Source organism: Danio rerio, chromosome 5, assembly GCF_049306965.1.
Source record: "Danio rerio strain Tuebingen ecotype United States chromosome 5, GRCz12tu, whole genome shotgun sequence".
In the NCBI taxonomy this organism is placed as follows: domain Eukaryota; kingdom Metazoa; phylum Chordata; class Actinopteri; order Cypriniformes; family Danionidae; genus Danio; species Danio rerio.
The window spans coordinates 46,717,558-46,744,789 of NC_133180.1; the positions used below are offsets into that span (position 1 = coordinate 46,717,558).

Consider the following 27,232-nt stretch of genomic DNA (forward strand, 5'->3'; position numbering starts at 1 on the left):
GATCGTTGGTGAACCACAGACCTGTGGTGAACTACAATTCCATGCATTGCTTTGCACACATCGGACTCCATTCTGTCACGATGCGATGATGAGACGAGAACAAAAGATAGGATTCAAGAGCAAATTTAATGATGCAGTCTTCGTGATGTCTTACAAAGTATCAAATAAACAAACAGAAAAAAAACAAACAAAACTCAAACAAGACTCAGGCTCTGGAACATCGACATAACAAAACCTCCACATGACATCCAAACACTCAGACAAGCAAGATCTATTTATAGTCCAATCCATGATAACGGGTCTCAGCTGTGTGTGTGTGTGTGTGTGTGTGTGTGTGTGTGTGTGTGTGTGTGTGTGTGTGTGTGTGTGTGTGTGTGTGTGTGTGTGTGTGTGTGTGTGTGTGTGTGTGTGTGTGTGTGTGTGTGTGATTGTGTGTGTGTGTGTGTGTGTGTGTGATTAATGGAAATGGAGTCCGGTGTGTGCAAAGCAGAATGCAGGGAATTGTAGTTCATCACAGATCTGTAGTTCACCAACCATCTTTCCCAACATAGATCAATGGCAATTATGACATATACAATTATAAATTACTCGCAAATATACCTACAGTATACTATTGGGTGTTCAAAACAATATATATAAAACTTGCATAAATATGAAACTGGATACGCCCACATGCACTTGCTAATACGTGTAAACTTAATCCTTGCATAAACACCCTCATTAAAGGGCACCTATTTTACCCCTTTTTCAAGATTTAGGATGAGTCTTTTGTGTCTCCAGAATGTGTCTGTAAAGTTTCAGCTCAAACCCATCAGATTATTTATTATACCTTTCAGAATATTGCATTTTTCTGCTCTGAACACAATGGAGCTGTTTTTGTTGACTGTGCCTTTAGGACTAGTTCTACCCCTTTGCACTGTTTTTACATGGCAAATGTGACAGGATACACATTAATATCCACTGCTGTCTTTAATTAACGTCTACAAACCAGGATTGAATCCTTGTTCTTTTATAATTGTACTGGCATGCGGTTGTGGTGAAGCAAAGACGGTAAAATTGCTGTAATTCTTTACAAACATGCACTGTTTTAAAAACGTTTGACACTTGTAAAGCTCATTCTTGATCACATTTGATGATGATTGATGATCACAGAGAGCTCAACTGATCTTTTAATCCCAGTTGCTTTGCGCATGTCCTGTCTTATTGATATGATTATATGCATTACTATGGAGACACGTTAATACGTGGCTGTCAATCAATTTGATGGCCGAGGAAACCGCACTCATACGTCACAACGCGGTGGGCCTCAAAATGGGAGGGATTTGGATTCTATTTTAACGACGGGAAAATTTGAAACTAATTGTCTTTATATCACCCCAATATGACTGTGGACACACTATACTACACACAGTTCTGTCTAAACAGCTTACAAAAGATGATTTTCATCATAGGTGTTGTTAATTTCTTAGTTAAAGAGCACCTAAGATTAGGAAAAGCTTTAGAGCCTTTCATCATAAGTTTAGTTAAAAGAACTTACGTTAACAAACGGAACCTTATCACACTGTATTAGTGTACAAAAGCCCTAAAATAGTCTAGAGACAGAATTTTTGTCAATATTGTAGTAGGTCTGAAGAACATGCGCAAATATAAATTATGATATAAATTATAATAAATATAAGATAAAAACTATCAAGAATGTCTTCAAACATTTGGCATTGTCAATATGAACACCACTGCAAAAACAATAATACACTTAAAAAGCATGCTAAAATTATTCACAGGTATTTTGAAGTACCCCTATATTGTGTATGTTCAATACATAAAATTAGTGAAAATCAACATATGTCTAATTTTAAGTGTAGCTTTGTTCCTTTTTAGTAGATTTACAGTAAACAACTGACAAGCCCTGGAGCTCTCAGTTTGTGTGGCCACAGCTGATGATTTTTAGATGAAGAAATGGCTACAAGAGATGACTAACCATAACAGGAAAGATGATGGCCGCCACGGTGGACTTGAGGACCCAGAGAAGAGCCAGACAGAGCAGCTGGACGAAGGTGAAGAGATGGACCTTTCTCAGAGGAACGTGTCGAAGGTAGATCAGGTCTGGCTGGTGTTTGGCAGGCATCAGAAGCAGTTTGAGCCGATCCATAAACTGAGAACCAAAGAGCAATACTTTATTTTTTACACCAGATACACTTATTTTAACTAAAGTCGGGTTCATATTTGATTTTTAATAGCTATTTACTAGTGTTGCTTGTCAGACTATGAACATGATTCTCATGTCACACTTTAAGAACTCAGTTGTCATAATGTCAGAATGTATGACTATCAGGAATGAAAATGGACACACACGAAGATCCTTGTCATTAGTAAACATGAAATTAAAGATAACAAAACTCATATATATATATATATATATATATATATATATATATATATATATATATATATATATATATATATCAGTATTTCAAACAAATTCCCCACATATTCACTTCAATGTTTTAGAATTAGTGACTGTATTTGAAATGCTTATTTCTTGTTGGCCCATTCATGATACATTGGGCTGCAACACAAACACTCCTTTTCACTTTATAACTTAATGCAATTCTCTTATTGTTGTTCTGTCCATATGACTCACTTCAACATTTACCCTGAGGTGGTTTGAAGTTGTCTTGCTTATTGCATCATCAGGTTTTGTGCCCCTATTGGTTCTTGCTTTGAAGGTGGGGTGATTTCAGAGATGCAAGCAGCTGCTAAAGCTAAAGATTCTGCCCTCTTGGGACAATCACTGTCCAAAAGCCATGCCTCCTTCAACAAACATGAATGTGCACAGGCAGAGCGGAGGATCAGGTGAAAAAAAAAACAGAAAGAAAGATTTATGTCTTGTTCACCAGAGAGAAAACACTACAGTTCAAAGCCAGAATTATTACAGTGAGTCAGATGCCAAAAACTAGCACCCTTGGCTCATGTCGGTGAACACACCAAACGGACAGCAGCAGTCTAAAATGAGAGTGTTTTCTGCCCCCGCGGGAGCAATAGTCTGTTTTCTCATTCCACAAAGGAAAACCAGAACGTGCAAACCATAAACAAGGTAGCCTTTAGTACCATTATCACCAGGGGCGCAACGGCACATTTACTGAGGGGTATTTGGGTTTAAAATTTTCATCCCCACCACCCCAACAGTATCAAAATACTTCCATCAATAAATTAAGGATACTTTTTTCCTTATCAACATATTTCAAACAAATGCATTTCGCAGTTCTGAACACAACTGATATACTATGAAGTAGTAAAAGTATAATTACAGTAAGCATGTTAAGTTACAAAGAATTACATCTCATCACACCCTAAATTTCTTCTCTATTTCATTTTCAACTTGACATGCCTTGCCAAACGTACTTTTTGTACTACATTTTGTCTATCATTTGTAAAACTAAATGATAGATGTGGTAGTCCTAAAGGGCAAAAGAATGCATTATTTTGGATTGACAGCACGTTGAAATTATTATAAAAACGGCTGCATTCACATCCTTTTCAGTAAAGCTTTATGCATCTATCACCGCCCTTATGCAGCCTCTGAATCAGTCAATTCAAGTATAACAGTGCTGACTGACAGACGCGCTTCGTAGAAATAAAGACGACTTATATACACATGATTTGAGGATGGATGAAAGCAAATACTTTGAGATTCGGGTGTGTGAACTGACAAATAATAATAATATTTAAACATGTACATCTTAGCATGGTTTATTCTAAAACACAACTAATATTATCTTAAATGAGCGTAAACAAAACTAGTGTTTTCATTATGCGCGTTCTTGAAGTCACACCTCTGTTATCAAACAAAACAGTGGATCAAACTGAGATTCATTTGCTGCTCTTTACTATATAACTATTACTTTAATCAATATTTAAATGCAGTAAATAAAAATTCATCTTTTAAAGCTGACTGTCCAGAAATTTATGACTATCAAGCGTCCAGCATAAAGTCAACTTTACGTCAGCCCAATGGCTTTAGACCATAGAATTCTACTGCTTTTCACATACTATACAGTATGGAAGTGCGATTTCGGATGCAGTCTAAGAGTGGTCGTGCATCACTGTCCCCCTACCTGGACAAAACCAGGCAGTGACAAGGTGACGATAATGAATAATTAATGATATGACGGCTCCGGCACTCCTTAAAACATTAGAAGTTGATTAAAAGTTTGATATAAATTGTTTGGGTTAAGCTTACCAATCTCTTATTATCCAATTTGTCATGGCAGTTTTCATTTCAAGGCGTTGTTTGTTCTTTTTTTCTTATTTCCTAGTTTGCGCTCCACATCTCTTCATTATTCTCTCCATGTTAAACATGCGACTGTTACCAAGCAACGAAATAATATCCAGCTGCAACGACTCAATCAAATGGTCAATGGAGTGGGAGAGGTGGTATATATTTTTTTATTTGATAAAATAAAATATTAAACTCGTATAAAATGCAAAATAAACATTAACAAAAACTATTTATTTTAATTATAAGAATAATTTCAAAAATTATTTGGCACAATGGCGCAAAATCCCCCTCCCAGTCAGAGTGCTCTCTTTAGCTGATGACTAATGCCAATTTCAAATGTTGAATTGGATCAAAATGCTCTGAGGTTAACCTGGAGATGTGACATTTGGAACACACCAAACAAACTAGCCAGATTGATTTAAACCAATGGCCGACTGTCGGCTTGGTGTGTCCCAGCTTTTTGCAGAAAAAATTCCACCAAAGCACTTTTTTTCCAAGGCTGCTGCTTTCTCTGAGAGTGGCACATTGTTTAGAACACCAGTAGTAAGATGAGGCTCTTAACCCTAGAACTACAGAGGCAGTTACTTTGACTACTTTTAATTTTTGAAATATTTGTAATATTTTAGTTAAAATAAAACAGATATATCTGACTGAAGGTGACGCAGTGGCGCAGTAGGTAGTGCTGTCGCCTCACAGCAAGAAGGTCGCTGGTTCGAGCCTCGGCTGGGTTAGCCTCGCTGGTTCAAGCCTCCGGGTGCTCCGTTTTCAACCACAAGTCCAAAAACATTAGGTACAGGTGAATTGGCTAGGCTAAATTGTCCGTAGTGTATGAGTGTGAATGAATGTGAATGGAAGTTTCTAGTAATGGGTTGTGGCTGGAAGGGCATCCATTGCGTGAAAACGTGCTGGATAAGTTGGCGGTTCTGAGGCAACCCCAGATTAATAAAGGGACTAAGCCGAAAAGAAAATGAATGAATGAATAAATGAACACACTGTTAACGCTGTTATTTTATTAAAATTACTAAACACAAGAGAGCTATAAGTATTTCTACTTATAACTACCGTAGTGCTCTAAATGACCGCATATATTTCATTCATTCATTCATTTTCTTTTCGGCTTAGTCCCTTTCTTAATCCGGGTCGCCACAGCAGAATGAACTGCCAACCTATCCAGCACGATTTTACGCAGCAGATGCCCTTCCAGCCACAGCCCATCACTGGGAAACAACCATACACACTCATTCACACTCATACACTATGGACAATACAGCCTACCCAATTCACCTTTACCACATGTCTTTGGACTGTGGGGGAAACTGGAGCACCCGTAGGAAACCCACGCAAGCACAGGAAGAACATGCAAACTCCACACAGAAACGCCAACTGACCCAACCAAGGCTCGAACCAGTGACCTTCTTGCTGTGAGGCGACAGCACTACCTACTGCGCCACTGCGTCGCCCAACGCATACTGTACATTTCAGTGTCTGCTAATTTTGGTAAAATCTAGATAGGATACACGGCCGGCTAATAGTGTGATGTGCACATCAATACAGCAGCATTTTTTATGACACTGTATAACAATAATTAATATTTTTACTGTGAAAGTTGGGTTTAGGGTTGGGGTGGGGAAGACGTTAATAAAATACAATTAATGGGAAATTTAATAAATACTGTAAATTAATTTCATTAACTTCAGCTGCAACCATATCTGATCTAGCAACAACAAAAGGTTTCCCTGTGACTTTGAATTTGTGTGCCTCTGTTGCCTAGCAACTTCCTGATAACAAAAACATAACTTTCTGATAGCAAAAACACAACTTTACTTCAGATAAACAGCATATTCAGTAAAAAAAAAAAATACTTGTGAAAGCAAAAATTAAAGTGGGGCTCAAACATTCGCAGGTGATCTAAAATAGCCTAACTATACATTTATAGGCTGTCATGTCACAAATATCACATTTTTAGGGTGATGAAATTACTACATATGACAGACATTTAAATTTTATTTTGACATCTTAATAGAAGCTTTGTATGTAATATGCTGTGACAATATGACCTCTTTTATATGATAACATTCAGAATGACTTCGATGGTAATTCAAGTACAGTAGTTATAGCATTCTGGTAGTTGTCGTGTTAAGACAAGAAGGTTTCACATGTAGTATCATGCAGACATGCACCCAGTGTTTTTTTAAATGTGCTGGCAGGTGGAAATTGTTCAACTCTGAGTTAAACACAGTGCAGAAATAAGCTCTCAAGTGTACAGCAGAGAATTTTTGGAAGAGCGTTGGCATTTTCAGCTGCTTTAGGGGACACATGTTCTGTCAATCTGCAAAGTGGGAATGTGCTGATGACCTATCTTGTCTGTGAAAATCAAACCCAGTTTTTTTTTTTGTTTTTTTTTTGGTCCCACACCTTCTACACATTTATACCACTTAAATTATTGGTGCTTCTAATCAGTATAATTTTTTTTAATAACTCCTTCCTTTAAAGGTCACCATAAATAAACATATCAATCAAATTACAGGAATGTAAGCATTTAAAAATTGCTTTGAATAACTAAATTGTGGCCAAAATTAAACACTTAAATCAGCTAAATTAAAGTTAAACAAAATTAAATCAGCCCAGCTTAAGATTTTTAAGATGTACTGTTTATGGAAATATCCTGCATTTAAAATGTGAATGGATTTAACTAAACTTTCTTATATTCAAAATTTTACATTCAAAAAAATGAAACTAGACAGTTGGTAACTCACCTGCACGCCATTGAGTGATGCAACACCCATGTAAAGGAAGACTCCGTACAGCACTGGCATGGGTATGAACTATGAGAAAGCAACATTCAGTCATTCAAAGCCATTGTGAGATTCAGAACAGACAAAGATGCTGCAGTGTTTTTAACAAATGTATCTTACCTTGAGAACTGGAGACATGAAGACAGAAATGCCAGTGAGAATGAAGACCATGACACCAGTGACTCTTTGTTCCCTAAAGAGGAAATGATAACAGAATTTTATTTATCGTCATTTCAACATTTCAACTGACACTATTTGCACAAAAATCACTCATTTACACTAGGCATGGGCTGGTATAATTTTCTGATTGTATGATAACCTTGGATAAAAATAGCACGGTTTCACAGTATCACGGTATTGTGATTACTGCTCTAAAAAAGGTTCATTTTAATTGTCTGGGAGAAAAAAAACAAAAAAAAAACGTTTTCCTACAATCAACAAAATACATTTTATTTTAGAAAACATTTATAATATTTTGGAACAGTAAACATGTTGGGTTAAATAATTAAACTCATTCATTGACTTTTGGTACCTTCATTAGTTTCAAAAACACAGATTTCTTTACAACACAAAAACATAAAAAAAACAAAAAAACTTACATACACATTAGAAATGGTATAACAGAAAATTCTGGCTGTTTTAAAACCTTGACTTTTCCAAACTCCGGTAAACCTTGAAACCGGTTATCGTCCCATGCCTAATTCACACAAAAGATGGGTTTCCATTGCAATGCATTACTTAGGCATTGGTTTTATTGTAAACACAACCCTGAACATTATGCTTGCATCTTGCAACCCCTCGCACTTGAACAGTAAGTTTTAAGTTTCAAGTTAACAGAATTTCAACTTTTCATACTGTGCTGCTCATCAATGTCAGTTCCAAAGCAGTGGACCAATCAGAAGAACTCGGAGGAGGAGCATTGTGAGCTTTTGTTTACAGGCGCTCAGTAACTGTGCTTCAGTTAATGTTTAATTCTTTAATGTTTTTAGATGCAAAGACATGTTCTGTGTGAATGGCCTGAAGATGTCATGTACGTGAACAAAGTAAAAAATACAATTTATACTGTTTTACGTTCAAATATTTTAAAAAGTTAGTTATTTTTGTGATTGTAAAGCATTCTAATATGCTGCTTTTCTCAAGAAAAATAAATTATTATTAATATCAATATTAAACACTGCTATTCTGTCTAATATACCTAAAGATGTGGCTGCTGTCAACAAATCTCTGATGAATACAAAGCCTATAGTAACGACTATTTCAAATAGAAATCTCCTAAAGGGATAGCTCACCCCAAAATTAAAATGACCTCATAATGTATTCTTACTGATCTGGTTTTAAACCTTTATAAGATAATGGACGGACTACATTTAAGACTAAATACTGTCTTTTTCATTTAAAAAAAATGGAAATAGTTCCAAGGAAATAAAAAAAGGAAAATAAATGGACCAAAATACATTACAATTATAAACTCCAATTGCTGGAAGCTCCAGGAATAGACATTTAAGATATAAGATATTTTAGAAAATGCTGGTTGCTGGGATCCATTGACTTCCATAGTATTTTGTTCCTACTATGGAAGTCAATGGATCCAAGGAACCAGCATTCTTTAAAATGTATTATTTTGTGTTCAACAGAGGAAAAAAAAAACTCAAATAGGTTTTGAACAAGTGAAGGGTGGGTAAACTATGGCAGAATTTTTAACATTTAACATTATAAATATGATTAGAAAGCTGTTTGATCGATTTAATGCATCCTAGCTCAATAAAAGTACTTGTTTCTTAAAAAAAAACAGTTGTAGTCATATAATTTGTGGACACCCACTTCTAATTAATAGGTTTGCTTTTTCAGCAGAGCCCACTTGCAGCCGCACACAGCATTAATGCATAGAGCCATACAATCTTGAGACAAGCACGTATGCAGCATATAATTGTTTTAATTATGGGAACACATCAGCTGGCAGACGCTTCTATCAACACTGACTTGCAGTACAATTATCAGGGTGACAGACCCGCAGGTGCAGCTTAAGAGTTTAGCTGCTTGTTCAGTGACATAAGCTGACATTTTTAGAGCTTGGACCCATTAGATACCATCTCCACAAACATGAATAACGAATTCCAATTTTAATTATCACTGTTAGCTAAAATATAAGCTTGTGTAATATTTAAAAACACAAATCAAAACACACATTGTAATACCACACCAAGCTTTTTATTAAGAAAGCTTCTGTAAATCAAGTTATAAAAGTAATAAAAGAAAATCCCTTTATGGGATTATCCTTTAATTTTCATTACATAGCATGCAGTTAGATAGCAAAAGATCAGCAATAATAGAATGACTACATTCTAGATTAAATATTGCCTTTTTCATTTTTTCCTAAATGAAAGGAGTTCCAAGCAAATTAAAAAATGTACCAAAATACACTTCAATTATAAACTCCAATCACTGGATGCTCTGGGAATAGACGCGTCTCAAGGGAACCACTTACCACACACAGTTTGTTTATCACAGAATGCGTTGATAACATACAAGATTTTAAAAGCTTTGACTTTACTGTATAACACGATACAGTATATTATGCTTACAAAGCTGCTTAGATGTGTCTACTTGTCTTATGTCACACGTCATACTGTATGTGTTACACATAACATGACATTTGGTTAGTGATTAAAGTTCTCACATGGGTTAGTTTGATTATTATTATTATTATTATTATTATTTTTATTATCTTCACTTTCGCTAATTGGTGGAAGTTTTTTCCTCGCTGCTGTGGCCACTGGTTTGCATGGTCCGGGACGTGTAGAGCTGCGCAACGATGGATTTGCTATTCAGTGTTTGGACTCTTAAGTATTGAATATTAAACCACACTGAACTGAGCTAAACTGAACCTAAACTCTGAAAACTGAACTGACACTGTTTCAATATACTATATTCACTGTGTCAATATAATATTCTGTATATATATATATATATATATATATATATATATATATATATATATATATATATATATATATATATATATATATATATATATATATATATATATATATATATATATATATATATATATATATATATATATATATATGATGTAAAGTTTCTTTGACACAATCCACATTGTAAAAGCGCTGTAGTAATAAAGGTGAATTTAATTGAATTGAATAACCTTTATTTTACCAAGACACAGTGATTTAAAAAATGTCTTTTACAAGAGCGTCCTGGCCAAGATTAGGCAGTATGCATGTCACATAGCCCTAACAGACAACAAACAAAAACAATTAGCAGGTAACAAAAATCACACATTGATAAATAAATTATTCTAAATATGTATAAGCCTGTGTTTCAATTTCTAAATCTTTATCTTCTTTTAAAAAGCATTTAATGAAATCAATACTTTAAATGGCAACTTTGTAGATTATTCCATGCAAAAGGTGATGCGAATTTAAAAGCCTTTTTTCCCATCTCGGTCTGCACTTTAGGAACAGACCGTAAATAAATAACCTGTGACCAAAGGCCATAGCTAAGGTTTGATTATGGATTCATGTGTTTTTTTAAGCTTCAAAATAAAAGCCGTCGTCCACCACCATTATACAGCATGGAAGAGCCAAAATAAAATCTAAAACTACTCTGACTGTGTTTTTGTCTGAGAGAAAAAAAAAAGTCATATACGCAGAGGATGGCTTAAGGGTGAGTAAATTAAGGGGTCATTTTCATTTTTGGGTTAACTACTCCTTTAACTGTACCCGAGAAGTGTTAAAAACACAACCTAAACACTGGCTTCAACACAATTGAGCCTTTTTAAAGTTTGTTCAGCTTACAGCTGCATCAATAAAGCCTCCTGGAGTTCAGTCCAACATTCAGCCTTTAAACAGACCCCCTGCAGCACCCAAATCTGTACTCCATGAGAGACATAAAAGCTTTATAGTCATAGTCAGATTCTTCAGTGTTACACTGACACAATACAGATACACAGAGATCAGATGAAATCTTCTTATCTTTTATACACCATAGAACTCACCTGACACCTAAGAATTTGGGCTGTTCTCCTGGGGCAGAGGTCTCTGTCTCCATCTTCAAGCTGTCAATGTGGGCGATGGAAATAACTGTTGCAGCCACATACCATGGCAGACCCATGAAAGAGCACACCGCTAACAGAACAGCCACCCAGAAAAGGTCCAGATGATAGCCTGCACCTTTCTAAACCATACAAACAAAAGCAGGTGGTTAGAAAATGATATTAGACCAGAGGAATCGTGATCAATTAATGGCAACTGTGTCAAAATATACCAATTCTGTCAATAATTGCTGATAATAGTGGTAGACTATGTCTTGTTGACCACTACAGTTTGTGTTGTTTATATATTTTATTGTTAAGGTTGATGCCAATATTTCACATATTACATTTTAAAAGTGAGAATTTAATAAATAATTTGAACTTAGTTAAAGTGATGCATAGTTAAAGTGATGTCACATCAAAGTTACTTCGACGCATCAAATTTTCATCATTAATTTGCGAAGACTGAAACTTTTATGGGAAACTTTTTTCCCCTTCAACCAAAAATAAATCTCTGGTGTCTTCTGAAAGTGTCTGTGAGGTTTTAACTCAGACAAATAATGTTTTATAACTGGTCAAATTTGAACCTATTTTGGGTGTGTGTGGAAAAAAATGCTGTTTTTGTGCCTGTCTCTTTAAATGCAAATGATTAACTGCTTTCGGAAGAGAATAGAGCCTATATACTTAATTCTGTTTGGTGGCTAAGAGAGATCGAACACATTGGAAGTTAAGAAAACAAATCTTCATCAGTTTGACAACACACATGCATGCATATTATCACAACACATGCAAATACAAAAAGGCACATCTAATAGCACCAATGTTGCCAATCATAGATATTTACATTAGATGTCGTCTACCCTGTTGTTGTCTATTGAATGGATAGGCGTCAATAGAGCCGCCATTTTAGTACAGGGTAGGGATCCTTTGAAACAAATGCTGAACCAAGGTGCAGTGGAAGACTGTGGCCATCCAGTAAACATGGCCTGAAAATAGTATTTCATTTAACATAAAAAATTAGGGCCACTGTAAATCTGACACTCCAGAACAACAAAGTCAACCATTTTTGGGTGAACTGTCCCTTTAAATAATCAACTAGGCTTGTTAAGTGCTGCATTGAAACATAAATTTAAAAGTACAATACGATAGGTCATCAGATCAGTGTAATCTTCATAGAGATGGCAACAATGTTCTTTCACAGGGAAGCATTACTCAGGCCCCAATGTTTAGAGGCCAGTCTCACATTACAGACCAGAAGAGAATAAAAGCTTTGCTTTTGTCTGATTCACAATCCCTCTTTGTTCCACTATTCAGAATCTGGCCTTTGTAGACCAGCAGTGTGCCAGTGGGATAAAATGACCTTCTGAAGCACCAAGATTGAACGTGAAAATATTGAATGAGAACATATACAGTGCCCAGCATTAATGAGAAAACCCCTTTTTGAAAATGAGTATTTGTATCCAGTTCATTCTGACTTCAACTGTATGTGAGGGGTGTACTCAATAGGCGACATGCATATAGTAGACTATTATTCATAACATAAAAAAATTATATAATTATTAAAATACAACCAATATTACATGGTTAGATCACTCTCTAAAATGTAAATCCTCTCATTATTCACTGTCCCTTGTGCTGTTCAAAACCTGTAAGAAACTAATTCAACATCAGAAGATTATTTTCATCTCATATATCTAATTTATATACAATATATAGATTAATTGTTATATAGATACAGTATATATCTGTGAATTTTAAAAATAAGTAAGATAAATAAGTTTAGAATGGAGGAACAACATGTCTTCATTTGTGTTCCGGATGTCAATCTTTTGAGTTTAGATTGAGTGAATGATGGCAGAAATTGTCATTTCAGGACGAACTAACCCTTTCGCTGCTCCTGCATTATTTATATGACACTTTCCCCCTTGGCGTGCATCTGTTTGAATGATGCTATTTTTGACTCCAAGTGCTGATTCATGAGCTCCAGACAAAATATTACAGGGTTTTATTTGTAAGGAACGTGCTATAAATATCCCGATATAGTCGCCCTCAGCACTGCAAGTGTTTCCTGTGGTCCTGCATTGCTCAAAGTGAGCGTGATAAACCATCTGGCTTGGGACAGAGTCTCACAGCAGACTCGCAGCAGGCCTACCTTAAGCTTGTGCTCCTTGCGATTGACAATGACAGCGGTGATCTGCTGATCCATGAAGAGCAGGATGGTGACCAGCAGGGCCGGCACAGACGCTGCCAGGTACACCCACCAGGGGTTTCCACCAAACGGTGGCACAAACCAGCCACGGTTTGGGCTTGTTGGCTGAGAACATGAAAAGAGATCAGTTTGAGGATCACAGAAGTCTGCAGTCAGGGCGCTTGGCAAATGTTTACAGGGTACAAACAGAAATGATCTGACTGGACTGATATTGACTCATACTGTGAGTCTGAGTGTAAGATGCAGTGTGCCACCCAGTGCACCCTCTGATGTTAACTCTTCCTGAGAAAAATCTATTTTTATTAAACAGAGCATCAGGCCACCTGAGCAAAAACACCTTGTGGCTTGACCCAAACACTGATCACTGTCCCAAAAGAAACTCTGCATACATAAACAGCAACAAATACTGAGCAGTTCATGCAAAACTGGCTGTTCATCATTTACACAGTAAACAATGCTTATTTTAAGTAAACATACTGATAAAATATAAAAGAGCAGAAAAGCTCGGGAAAACTCATTATGCCTTCGTAAGCTCACATATGATTGGATGCAGTTTTGGCATGTAAATTAATCAGAGCTATTCATTACTGTAAAGTAATTCTTACATCTGAAAATCATTTGACATGCATTTCCTTATGCTTTAATTGTACTTACTAAAACTAAAACCATAAGATGTTACATTTTGTTAAACTTTATTTTGTTGCAATTTTTGTTCATTTAAACTGCAAAACTAAATAAAACAAACTAAAATGAAATATATATAAAATACTATAAAATAGTAAAAAAAAGTACAAAATAAAATAGTATAAAAAGCATAATACTATATAGACATGTTATAGTATTGCAGTCAGTATTAGTAATATATATGATAAAACTCAACCAACTTTCTAAAACTTCAAAATTAAAAATAAAATAAAATAAATTTTAGTAATGTCAGTTGGAAATTCAAGAATTACACTTAAAATTAAAAGTGATAAATTTTTGTGAACAACAATTTAAATAAAGAAAATGCACCATAGAGCATAAAATAAAATAAATGAGTTGGTGGTTCATTCCACTGTGGTGACCCCTGATAAATATAGGATCTAAGCTGAAGGAAAATTATTGAAAATAAAATGTAAAAAAAATAGTTGGTGGTTCATTCCACCCCTGATAAATAAGGGACTAAGTCGAAGGAAAATTTATGAAAATAAAATAAAATAAAATAAATAATAATAATAAAATAATAATAATAATAAAATAAAGCCGACGCAGTAGCGCAGTAGGTAGTGCTGTCGCCTCACAGCAAGAAGGTTGCTGGTTCGAGCCTCGGCTGGGTCAGTTGGTATCTCTGTGTTTGCATGTTCTCCTTGCGTTTGCGTGGATTTCCTCCGATTGCTCCGGTTTCCCCCACAGTCCAAAGACATGCGGTACAGGTGAACAGGGTAGTCTAAATTGTTCGTAGTGTATGTGTGTGAATGAGTGTGTATGGTCGTTTCCCAGAGATGGGTTGCAGCTGGAAGGGCATCCGCTGCATAAAACATATGCTGAATAAGTTGGCGGTTCATTCCGCTGTGGCGACCCCAGATTAATAAAGGGACTAAGCCGAAAAGAAAATAATTGAATGAATGAAAATAAAATAAAAATAGTTGGTGGTTCATTCCACTGTGACAACCCCTGATAAATAAGGAACTAAGCCAATGGAAAATAAAATAAAATAAAATAAAATAAAATAAAATAAAATAAAATAAAATAAAATAAAATTAAATTAAATTAAATTAAATTAAATTAAATTAAATTAAATTAAATTAAATAAAATAAAATAAAATAAAATTAAATTAAATTAAATTAAATTAAATTAAATTAAATTAAATTACAAAAATAAAAAATTAAATTAACAAAGCAAAGCAAAACAAAACAAATTTTAAATAAAAACTAAATTTAAAAATTAGATCTGCACTAAACCTAATTTAAAATAATATACCAGAAGGAATTTTATTTTACAAAAAACAGACATTATGGAAAGATGCTTACCTTAAATTCACTTGGCACTATGAGCTTTGGCGTTTCAACCCCAACCAGAGCATCGACACCACAGAAGATCAAAATGGCCAGGATAATAGCAAAGTCACTTATGAGCTTCCTCACCTAAAATGAAACAATACTGTATATATACCTTTTTAGAACTAAAAGGTGTGCATTTCATCAGTATTCTCTTGCCTATCAACTACAGTAGTGATTAGGATCAATAACTGCCTTGACCAAACAAATGCACATGCTCTACAAATACTGTATGATTAGAGCGACACACTGAAGAATACGTCACAAAAGTGTTGCAGTGTGATTACTTACAGTAGTAGGGAAGAAGGGACTGGTCTTGAATTTCTTCAGACACATGGAGCAGGTGTAGGTGCCAAAGAAAAGGATAAAGGACATGAGGGTGATGTCGGGCACAAATTCACAGGCTTTACCCACCAGCTCTCCTCCATATTTCAGGCATTCCTTCTTTGACAAGGAGGACCAGGTGGCATTCATGCGCTGCACAAATGAGACAAAAAACACTTGATCAGAATATCTAATCATCAGGGGATTAAATCAAACATTTAAAACTAAATTCCATATAACACCCCTTATAACACATTATACATTCCATATAACACATTAATGAAGAGTTCAAATGTTTTCCCTCAGCTTGACCTGAACCCAGACCATTCATTTAAAGTGGAGTTTTAAACAAAGACAAATGCAAAACATTAAAGCTTTTAGTTTCTCTTTGAAGGCAGATGCCTGGTTCTCTCCAGTTTCTCTGAAGTTGCACAATGACTCTGTTGCTGTTCAGGTTTGCACAAAAGGTGCAACACATGAGAAACTGCTCATTGAGTCACAAAGATATTGGCAGGGATTTCAGCATTCATGATCTCAAACAGAGGACTATCTGAAAGAATTTATTGTCATAGAGACCTTTCTCTATTTTTTGCAGCTTGGAGTTTGGGTGGCAGAAGCTGAAAACAACATCAGCCGGGTCTGAACAAAATGATTTTAGAAGACCAAAAACAATTTAAGTTTATTTTAATCTATTGCTTCTTCTGAACTTAATCGGGCACATTTTCTCAAAGGTTTTTCAACTTACTAAAAATGTATAATTTATGTATTTTTTTAACTTTTTAATTACTCATCTGGAACCCATCCAAGACGTAGATGACTTTCTTCAGTACAACATATATATTTTTAAAGGGGAGCTATTATGCAAAAATCCCTTTCATTAGAAGTTTAAACACAGTTGTGTGACAACAGTGCAATAATATAAGCAGCTTCTAAAGGTAAAAATGCTTTTAATGTTAATTTTAAAAAAATTATTAATGAATATGAATGAATTTTTTTATAATCACACTTAATAAAAACAGTCCGCAGAAACAATTTAATTGACATTCACCCTTTGTGCAGGTCATCAGAGGGGAAAAGCCCCACCCATTAGTGAAGATCTCTCCCTCATTAGCATAGGAAGTTAGTCTTGTTTTTAAATCTGCCACTATGCTAACACATAGGCATTTGTAGCTCCACCCTCTATTAAGAATATTTCTGAGAGCATAATCTCATTTGAATTTAAAGCAACAGTAACCGAAATGGCACAATTTGGATCAAAGCCAGGCAGCTTCAAAGAGCTATAAAACATTATCTGTGCTGTACTTTGAGCTGAAACTTCACATGCACACTCTAGGGACATTAGAGACTTATTTTACATCTTGTGAAGAGGGGTATAATAGGTCATCTTTACAAAAAAATTGCACTTAATGATTCATAAAATACAAGACAACAACTGCCATCACTTTACTGGATCAAAAGCTACCTGTTACTAGTAATGCAATGCAACTCTGCAGCAACACTAACACTAATAGGAGCTATTCGAATGTATATGGCTTGTAAAAGACTGTGTCAGAGTTTTGCACGGCATGCATTCAAACGATCAGCACATAATAATGTCACTGTAGTTCCTATTGTGCTGGATTATCCCCTGCTCTAAAGTATGCGCTGATTTAGTTCCACCAAATGGTGTTCCTAGAGCTAAAATCATCCCCACGTTATGCAGTGCAAACATAACAAAAAGTAGCTACTTCCACCAATAATTGTAGGAACTGTAAAACATAAGAGTTTATCCTGTGTGAAGTTTCAAATCCGTGATGTTTTGGTAAAACTTACTGGATCTGTTGTATAATTTACAGTCCAGACAAATGTTGAATCAAGTGGATCAGTGTACACATCTGAAGAATTGGCTGGAAAACACAAAGAAAGAAGACAAAACATACAATCAGCACAAACATCGAAATCCACTCATAAAAAGTCTAAATCATATTTAAGCTTGGAAACGAGGTTTTAGAGTATAGAAAATTCAAAAACTCTGTAATGTTGAATAAATAATTAACTTAAAATTAGTTTGAAAAAATAATAAATACATAAATAAAAAATGTTATTGCAAGTCTTGAACCCATTTCACTATTCTATCTATATTTAAAAAATATATATAAATAGCAGTGCAATATAGCTGTATATCGGCACTGGTGGGAGGCATGTGTGTCCCACTAGTGATGATATACAGCCATATTGCACTGTTACTCGTGTGATATTGCGTTTATACAACAGTTTTACAGCATCATCATGTACATAAAAAGAATCATCAAACACGGAGAGTCTAAAAACCCTTTTGAATGAGGAACTACTTTCTTCCGCCATTCATTCCCATCTGCAGCTGACATCAGAACAGAAGAAATCGTTAATAATTCACCAACATCACTTAAGAGCTAGTGTTTGCAAAGATTCTCTAGTGTAACTTTTAAAGTGATGACAAAACAGGTGATTTTGCCCACATTTCAGAATTATAAGGCATGAAATGTCATCAGCCTACAGAGATCTCCCAGTATTTCTCGGTTGCAATCAGGAGATCACAATAATTAACCCTGAAAAGCCAAAGCAACGCAAACACTACCAGATTACTGTTGTGTTTGAGATAAGGAAAAACGCTTCACACATGCAAGCATTTCTTCTTTGTTTCTTTTTACTGAACTAGAGTGCAGTAACGAAAACAGGAGATGCATTAGAAACAAACAGATGGCAAACCCAAAAGCAACTCAGGGTTATACAAAGAGTGGCCAACACAAAATACATACATTCCTTATATGAGAGTCCCCTCTCACACTCAATTACTACAATTATATGGTATAAATACAGCACTACAACATACAAAAGAGAGAGATTGACTTAGAATGTCACTCACTAATTTTATGTTTTGATCAAAAGTAGTTTAAAAATATGCCAATCTTTTCTCCTCCAAGGGCTTATTATGCGGTCTCTGTCTTCATCTTGTGGATGGACAACGTCAAAAGTCTTTGCTCTGCTCAATGACAGGCTGATGGATGCCTACCCTCTGTATCTTATAAATATTTAAAATAGGGCTCACACTTTATTTTGATGGTCCATTTGTTTAATTTAAGTTACACTGCATCCACATGGGTTAGGTTGGGGTTAGGGTTGGTGTAAGTTGACATGTACTTGCAAAGTTTCTTATAGTCAGTTAAATGTCTGCTGAAGGAGCAGGATCAACAGATATTAAGCAGGCAGTCTACTAATACTTAAATGGACCATCAAAATAAAGTGTTCCCAAAATAGGCACTATCCTTATAAATAAACTGCATAGTTGCAATCTAAACAACTAATCTCGGCTAAAAAAACCTCAAAAGTGCATTATGTTGTCCAACAGCTGAAATATTTGTCAAACTGTAGTGAGTTTATTGATCTGCTGTCACTCTATGTGGCTCACTCTAAGGGTAAGGAAACTGTACGAGTTTTGATATTGCAGAATATAGTAATACCATCAGCCAATCAGGTTTGAGAACCAGCCAAAACTGTTTAATAAATATTTAAATAAATTTTTAAACATTTTTCATTTGATAGATTTCATTTGGACCTTTTAGTGTTGCCATGTTTTTCGTATATATTTGTGCACTTTTTGTTCGGCTGCACACCCAGTTGAGACTGATGTCCATGCTTTTGTTAAATTATTCATCATTTGATACGTTTAAAACTCTTGAATCAAGACTCAAATAATGATCAGGTTTATTTATCTTTTACCCTACTGACACAACAAGCCTCCGCATGTGAGTAAGTATCTCCAAATCATACAGGTGAAAATCAGCACATAATGGTTTAATGTGTTTAATGGTCACTTAAACTCGCAACACGCTTGACAAAATTACCAAGCAGGCGTTCAAACAAGAGCAAGTGTTTTATTGCTGAGTTAAGCACGACATACAGTACGTGCCAACCGATCTGCAATGATTATTGTAAACTTTCACCACTTCTCCACTGCATTAATCTTTAAAGAGTCTCTTTGCTGGGTTCCCCTAACTGGAACTAATTTCCACACAGCTGTTGTTTCTCTCTGTGGCAGCAGATTGGAGAAAAAACGAGGGAGGGCGAAGAGGAGCAAACAGCGGTTTAGAGGGAAGCAGCGTGAGTGGATAAGTCTCACCCACAAGCAGCTCTCCGTACGCTCTTAGTTCACCACATGCATGAAGGAAATTAACCCCAAACCACATCACGTCCACATCCGCCCCCTAGATTGCTCATTCATTCCTACTGAGGCCACACACAAACACACACACATAGAGAGCCACAAGCACAATAAACAGATCTATCATCTGTGCAGCACAAGTCAATGTCAACATGTAACTAACTTAGCCACAAAATATTACACTGATACAGAGAATCGATTTAATTATTACATCAAACTTCAAAAACTTTGTTTTGCCCAGTGCTCTGGATTACAAACAGTTCCAGAAGGGATCTTGTTTAACAGTGTGATAATTGACTAACACATTATTTCACACCAATATATAACCTGCAAGCAAAAACATCAAGTGATTGCCAGTGCTGACTGTTTACATTCATGTTCTTGCTGTCTTCTATTAAAGTGTCAGAGACGGAAACACTTTGTGGCACCTTCAATGCTAGTGAATTGACTGAAAAAGTGTGCAGGGTCTGTTTCTAAAACAAACAAAAATGTAAACACTACTGCAACAGTAGTATTTGGGGTGTTTAAGGGGTTCATGGGAGTATGCCCAACCAGTCCACATGTGTTTTGTGGACTTGAAGAAGGCAATTGATCGTGTCCCTCATAGCATTCTTTGGTAGGTGCTCTGGAAGTATGGGATCAGAGGTGTTCTGTTAAGGACAGTCTCGTCCCTGTATGAACAGAGTAGAAGTTTGGTTCGCATTGCTAGCAATAAGTCTAATAAGTCTAACAAGACTTGTTTCCAGTGCATGTTGGATTCCAGAAGGGGTGTGCCCTTTGTCACCAATTCTGTTCATTATTTTTATGGACAGAATTTCTAAATGTGAGATAAGAATCAGCACCTTCAAATCCGAGGCCATGGTGCTCCACCTAAAAAAAAGGTGGTCAGTCATCTCCAGTTTGGAGGAAAGTTCTCACCCCAGATGGAGGAGTTAAAATATCTTAGGGTTTTGTCCCGGGAGTGAGGGAAGGATGGAAAGTGAGATTGACAGGTGGATCAGTGCAGCGGCAGCAGTAATGCGGTCAAAGTACCGGTCTGTTGTGGTAAAGAAGCAGCTGAGCCCAAAGGCAAAGCTCTCAATTTACCGGTAAATCTACGTTCCTACTCTTACCATATGGTCATGAGCTTTGGGTCTCGAGTAATGTCTCGGATACAAGCGGCCAAATGGGTTTCCTTCACAGGGTGGCAGGGCACACCCGTATAGATAGGGTGTGAAGCTCTGTCACCCGGCAGGTGCTCGAAGTAGAGCCGCTGCTCCTCCACATCGAGAGAAGTCAGCTGAGGTGGCTTGGGCATCTGTTTCTGATACCTCCTGGATGCCTAGGGAGGTGTTCAAGACATGTCCCACCGGGAAGAGGTGTTGAGGAATAGCCAGGACAGGCTGAAGGGACTATGTCTCTCAACAGGCCTGGGAACATCTCAGCATCCCCCCGGAAGAGCTGAAAAAAGTGTCTGTGGAGAGGAAAGTCTGGGGTTCTCTCCTAAAACTGCTGCCCCTGTGACCCAACTCCGGAAAAGCAGATGAAAATTACCAAATAAATGAATGAACTACTGCAACACTGCAATTCTGCAGATTTTAAATTAAGCAAAGAGGTCACATGAATGTTATTGGACATGCATCTTTCATAGATTTGTTGTACACAGTTCAGTGAAAATAAATTTTGGATACTCTTAAGTTTTGGTTTCCTGTTTTCAATGGAACAAAGCAGTTAATAGTATAAAGATGCATAAAGCACATCTGACAAAGAGAATAATTTCAAAACAAGAAACTTTCTGCTGCACATCACAGTGAATGTGCATCTTAAAACTGTTTTAAACAATGAACTGAGACTGTAGTACATGACTTTAGCATTTTTCCACCAGTTTCTTTTCTTTTTATTTATTTATTTATTTATTTATTTATTTATTTATTTATTTATTTATTTATTTATTTATTTATTTTTATTTATTTATTTATTTATTTATTTATTTATTTTTTATTTATTTATTTATTTTTTTTGGTGATTTGAACACAAGAGCTACTACTGTTTCCATCTGGTAATAACCGGTCTAATTTTGTGTGATGCATGAGCAATTCTGAATGAAACCTACTGCTTACAAATGGGTCAGGAAGGCTAGAGAGTGAAAAGAATGTGGATGGCAACTACAATTTCAATCAACACAGCAAAGTATTATGAATGCCTTGTTCTGGTGTGCTTTCACACAACATGTTCTTTAATGATCACAATCTGTGTACAATAAACCAGGCGCATTGGAAATATGTGTCTCAGCTTACATCTTTGCAAAACATAAAGTGCATTCCCCTCAGATATATTTCGTTCAGTTTTTCGGGTAACAAATCCAAAATCCACATCCGCTATTTGCATTTTTGTAAATATGAAAAAAAATTACAATTTTCATTCATTAATTTTCTTTTCGGCATAGTCCCTTAATTAATCAGAGGTTGCCACAGCAGAATGAACCACCAACTTAATCAATATACTGTATGTTTTACACAGTGGATGCCCTTACGGCAACATCCCAACACTAGGAAACATCCATACACTCTCATTCACATACACTACGGCCAATTTAGCTTATTAAATTCACCTGTACCGCATGTCTTTGGACTGTGGGGAAAACCGGAGCACCCGGAGGAGACCCACGCGAACACGAGGAGAACATGTAAACTCCACACAGAAACGCCAACTGACCCAGCCGTGGCTCGAACCAGAGACCTTCTTGCTGTGAGGCGACCGTTCTACCCACTACACCACCGTGATGCCAAATGTATAATTTTACATTATAATATCACATTATAAATGTATAACATATCTACTTAAGATATGTTTGGTTGTGCGTTTAAGATACACTCTCATCATGTACATATCCACAAGAAGGTAGATACATGTCACCTATGTAGCAAACCACTAACAGAAACTTTTCCTAAACCTGACCAAAAGTGGACATCATAGATTTGTTTACCATTGCTTTCAATCTCTTTTGTGGAACTGTGCGTCACCCGAGCACTCTGCATCCCAACATTATACAAAGTACAAGTACAACAATATACAATCTGAGCTACCAAGCAAACTGACCGAAGTAGTACCAAGCAAACTGAGAAAAAAGTTGTCCATATGTAATGTAATGTAATGTGTATTTATATAGCGCATTTATTGTGTATACATACACCCAATCGGGGAGGGGGGGGGGGTCTCTCTCCACACCACCACCAGTGTGCAGCATCCACTTGGCAGCCACAGAACAATGACTCACTGCCAGTATAGTGCGCCCTTTGCTTTTTACTGGGGCATTAGGACTCACACAGACCACAGGTTGAGCGCCCCCTGCTGGCCTCTCTAACACCACTTCCAACAGTAATGTAGTTTTCTTATGTGGTCTCTCATCCAGGTACTGACCTGGATGACCATCAGTGAGTAAGCGGTCTTGGGCAACAGGGTGATATGGCTGTGGCCATAGATTGAAAGGTGGGGTCAAATATATATGACAAACCATAGGCACCATTTAGTTGTTTTATGGTATTTATTTGGTGTTATCCAAAGAACTGCATTAAAAAAAATATTTTATTTGTTGACAGTATGTCATGTAAATAGCATTGTTGATAAAAGACACTAAAATTGTTCGCATCATAACGCCTCGTAGCATTCATTTTATCAAAAAAAAAAAATTCTGCACACCCAAACATATTGTATGTACGTTATGTGGTTTCACAAACATATTGGCACATAGCACATATTTTCAATGAGCTTATGTTGCTTTGGTCAATATGTTACCAACAGTCTTTTGAAAGCAATTGCATTTAGAATATTCCATTTATAATAGGATTAACAACCACACATTTTAATACCAGGTAGAAACAGGGCCGTAGACTCAAATAAGAGCAACAAGAGCTTAAGTCTCAGCACTCATAAGCTAACCTAAGACTTCTCTTTGTCTTTGAAACGGTAAGATTTGTGAAAAAAAGTAAGTAGAAAACTATTTCCAAAAGTGAGACTTGACTTTAGGCCCCGTTTACACTTATATGTTTTAGTTTTAAAACATAAATCATAAGTTTTCCTCCGTTTACGCCATCCGTCCACACTACCTCGAAGTTTGCAAACCTCGAAAATGGAGCATTTTGGAAACGCTGAATAGGCTGTTTACTTTTTAAAATGCAGCTGCTCCGTATCAGTGTGGATGGAAGAAAACTGAGATTTTCTTATTTCTTAGTCTTATTTTCAATATCATAAAAAAATATTAATCATACCCTCTCTTTTGCGGAATATCAATATTTTAATAATCAATAATGACCGCTATAAAAGAATAACGCACAATGGGTTTATACAATATAGGAAATAAAGCAAGTAATCAATCAAATGTGTAGAATCAGTGTAGATAGTTACATGAATTAACATGTTAACTAATTGTTGCACTCAGCCAAAACACGTTACCTCAGAACAAGTAATAGATTCAAAAGTCTAAAGAGTCATTAGATAGAGACAAAATGAATTAAATATCACATTTAACAACTATAGTGAGATGAGATCCAGTGGTATATCCTTGTTGAACTGTCCGACGTGCGCTGCTATTACCTGGGGTTTTGTGCTCAAAGCACACTGACTGCCTGGAACTCAGACCTCCGCATATACTGCAGCGCATGCCAGAGCATGTAAGTAGTCATGTGATGTGCATTTTCAGCGGTATAGTGTGGACAGAGAACGCAGTTTTAAAACTAAATCGTATAAGGTGTACACGTATAGTTCTTGACTTTATATCACATCATGTGTGGACAATGGTGTTCCAAAAGTAAGCAAGTTTTTTGTTTGTTATTATGTCCTCCAGAAAATTAGGACAAATATTAAATAAACAGCTGAGGTATGGTAAAAGCTATCCAGTGGGTCTGAACTACCATATAAAATGTAAACAGCAGAAGAATAGGGGCAATTAATTATTTATGCTGACCCTATTTATAAATCATCTACCATTAGTAGAACTGGACACCTTTCAACAACAGCTGAACACACTATAAAATCTATTACTATGTCAGAACATCTATCCCCATGATACTATTGTGCTTCCACTGTTTGAGTATCAGCATCAGTTACAATCAACAATCTTTAATAAACCTTTAATTCTAAAAAAAATGACAACTAGAATCAAACATTTAGGATACTAAGAAAGATATTAAAAGTATGGTCTGAGGAGCACCTTTTGGGTCTCAACCAAGAGGAAAAAAGGTCATTTTGTGCTGCATCATATCCGCTTCACTGAGCAAAATAATGTTGCGTATGCATCAGTAATCTTTTTTTTTTTTCTGTTTGGTCAGCACTCATAGTTTCCTGCATCTGCTGTGGGCACGTGGTAGGCTTAGAAAAGTGATGTGTAAGTGAGAATAAAAGTAAAAACACAGGTAAGTATACAAACTTGCAAATGATTAAATGTTTATGTGGTTCAGTCTGTGTCTAACCGATGAAAACTGAGATTGAGAGAAGTTCCAGGTCTTACCATCAGTGGGCGCCATGCACATGCAGTCATACTGCGTCACATAGTCGATTTTGAAGTCTGAGTTGATGGGGTAGTAATGGGCCAACTTCAGCATCTTTTTGAAAGCGTCATAGATGAAGATGAAGCTGATCAGCGAGGAAAAGCCTTCTTCTGTAAATCGGGTGAAATACTGCACTAGGAAGCTGGCATCAGTGGCCACCAGAACTAGGCAAAAGAAGGCCGACCACAGACCAATCCAAAGTCGAAACTCTAGATAGTCAAAGTCATTTTCCCTGTGAATAGGATAGGGATAGGACACACATTATAGCTTTTTGTTAGTTTTCTGTAGTTTGCTAAAACTATTTTAACCACCTTTTAACTGCCTGCTCTACCAAACGGTAGACCATTTTTTAAATAATGACTGTTAAAGTCATTTAAAGAATGGCTGTTTTAAATAATGGTTTACCCTACACAGCATTGCTGGTTTACAAAAAATAAAAATAAAAAAATCAAACAAGCATAATCCTGTTGCACTACTACACTTATTTATTTATTTTTTTTTACAATAAAATCAAAATCAAGTAAACAAGAAAACATGTTAAATGAGAATCTGAAATGATTATTAAAGATGATTTAGTATTCAAAAATGTTTTATTTTGATTGTGTTTTTAAATAAATTGGTCTTAGACTTTATATTTTCTGATTTTTGATAGCATTCAGATGTATTAATTCTAGTACTTTTATCAAAAACCAACATGTCAACCATTTGGTAGAGGCTGATATTTTAGAAATTGGATATGTTAACTAATGACGTTAGGAGAAATTATACCCCCTTAAGAAATTATACTGTATATTTTTTTCGATTGGCTACAAAACAATAAGCTGTGGTTTAATGAGTGGGCTAAACAGAATCTGCGGACATTATTTGCTTTTTCTGTGCAGAATTTTGTGATAAAATATGCAGATGTATGTGGAATAAATTAACGAATCTTCTTCTTCTTCTTTGGCCTTAGTCCCGTATGGTTGCGGGGTCAGCTCTGTGGAACAAGTCCTCCATTTAGACTTGTCCATATGATAACAACTTTTTTACACATTCCGGCCGGCCACCCTCATACACTTCGGACAATTTAGCCTACCCAATTCACCTGCAGCATGTCTTTGGACTGTGGGGGAAACCGGAGCACGAACCCCCACGAACATGAGAGAACATGCAAAGATGCAGTAGAACATGCAAACTCCTCACAGAAATGCCAACTGAGCCGAGGTTCGAACCAGCGACCCAGCGACCTTCTTGCTGTGAGGTGACAGCACTACCTACTGCGCCACTGCCTCGCCGGAATAATTTAACGTATATAGTCTACTTTTACAATAGCAAATACAATAGCATCGACTTTTTGGGTAAAGTTTCTCATATAATATCTACTAAATTTCAGGAAATGTTCCTTTACAAATAGTATTGTAAATAAATCATATGAACATTTGCATATTAGTCAATAATATTACTGACATTTAAATAAACAAATCATAAATATATATTCATACACATTGACATAAGTAAATAGATAAACTCAATGATGGGCAAAAACAATTCTGTATAAATCCATTGATTAAGCAATGGCTTGCCTTATTAACCTAATTAACCTAGTTTTGAATGTCACTTTAAGCTAAATACTAGTATCTTGCAAAATAACGTGACAATTATTATGTACTGTCATCAGGGCAAAGACCAAATTAATCAGTTATTAGAAATCTTTTATTGAAGCTATCATTTAAAACATGTATTAAAAAATGTGTATTGAAAAGCACACAGGAAACCTTTTAAAAATAATTAAGTTTTCACTTGAGGACTTTTCTTTTTATAATCCATGATGAAAACATTTTGCGCAA

At 35.9% G+C, this 27,232-nt stretch overlaps 1 protein-coding gene across 25 annotated transcripts in view; it reads right to left on the minus strand.

Moving 5' to 3' along the window:
• Positions 1 to 27,232, minus strand: part of slc4a4a (solute carrier family 4 member 4a) — a 129,541-nt gene that overhangs the window by 8,681 nt on the left and 93,628 nt on the right. For 22 of the 25 annotated variants that reach the window (XM_073950848.1, XM_073950853.1, XM_073950846.1 and 19 more), the window contains 9 exon segments: positions 25,367 to 25,638; positions 17,514 to 17,587; positions 15,669 to 15,854; positions 15,351 to 15,464; positions 13,281 to 13,442; positions 11,093 to 11,271; positions 7,195 to 7,267; positions 7,036 to 7,104; positions 1,979 to 2,152 (listed from right to left, as the gene is read on the minus strand). In XM_073950848.1, coding sequence (XP_073806949.1) covers positions 1,979 to 2,152; positions 7,036 to 7,104; positions 7,195 to 7,267; positions 11,093 to 11,271; positions 13,281 to 13,442; positions 15,351 to 15,464; positions 15,669 to 15,854; positions 17,514 to 17,587; positions 25,367 to 25,638 — 1,303 coding nt within the window. 25 annotated transcript variants of the gene reach the window in all.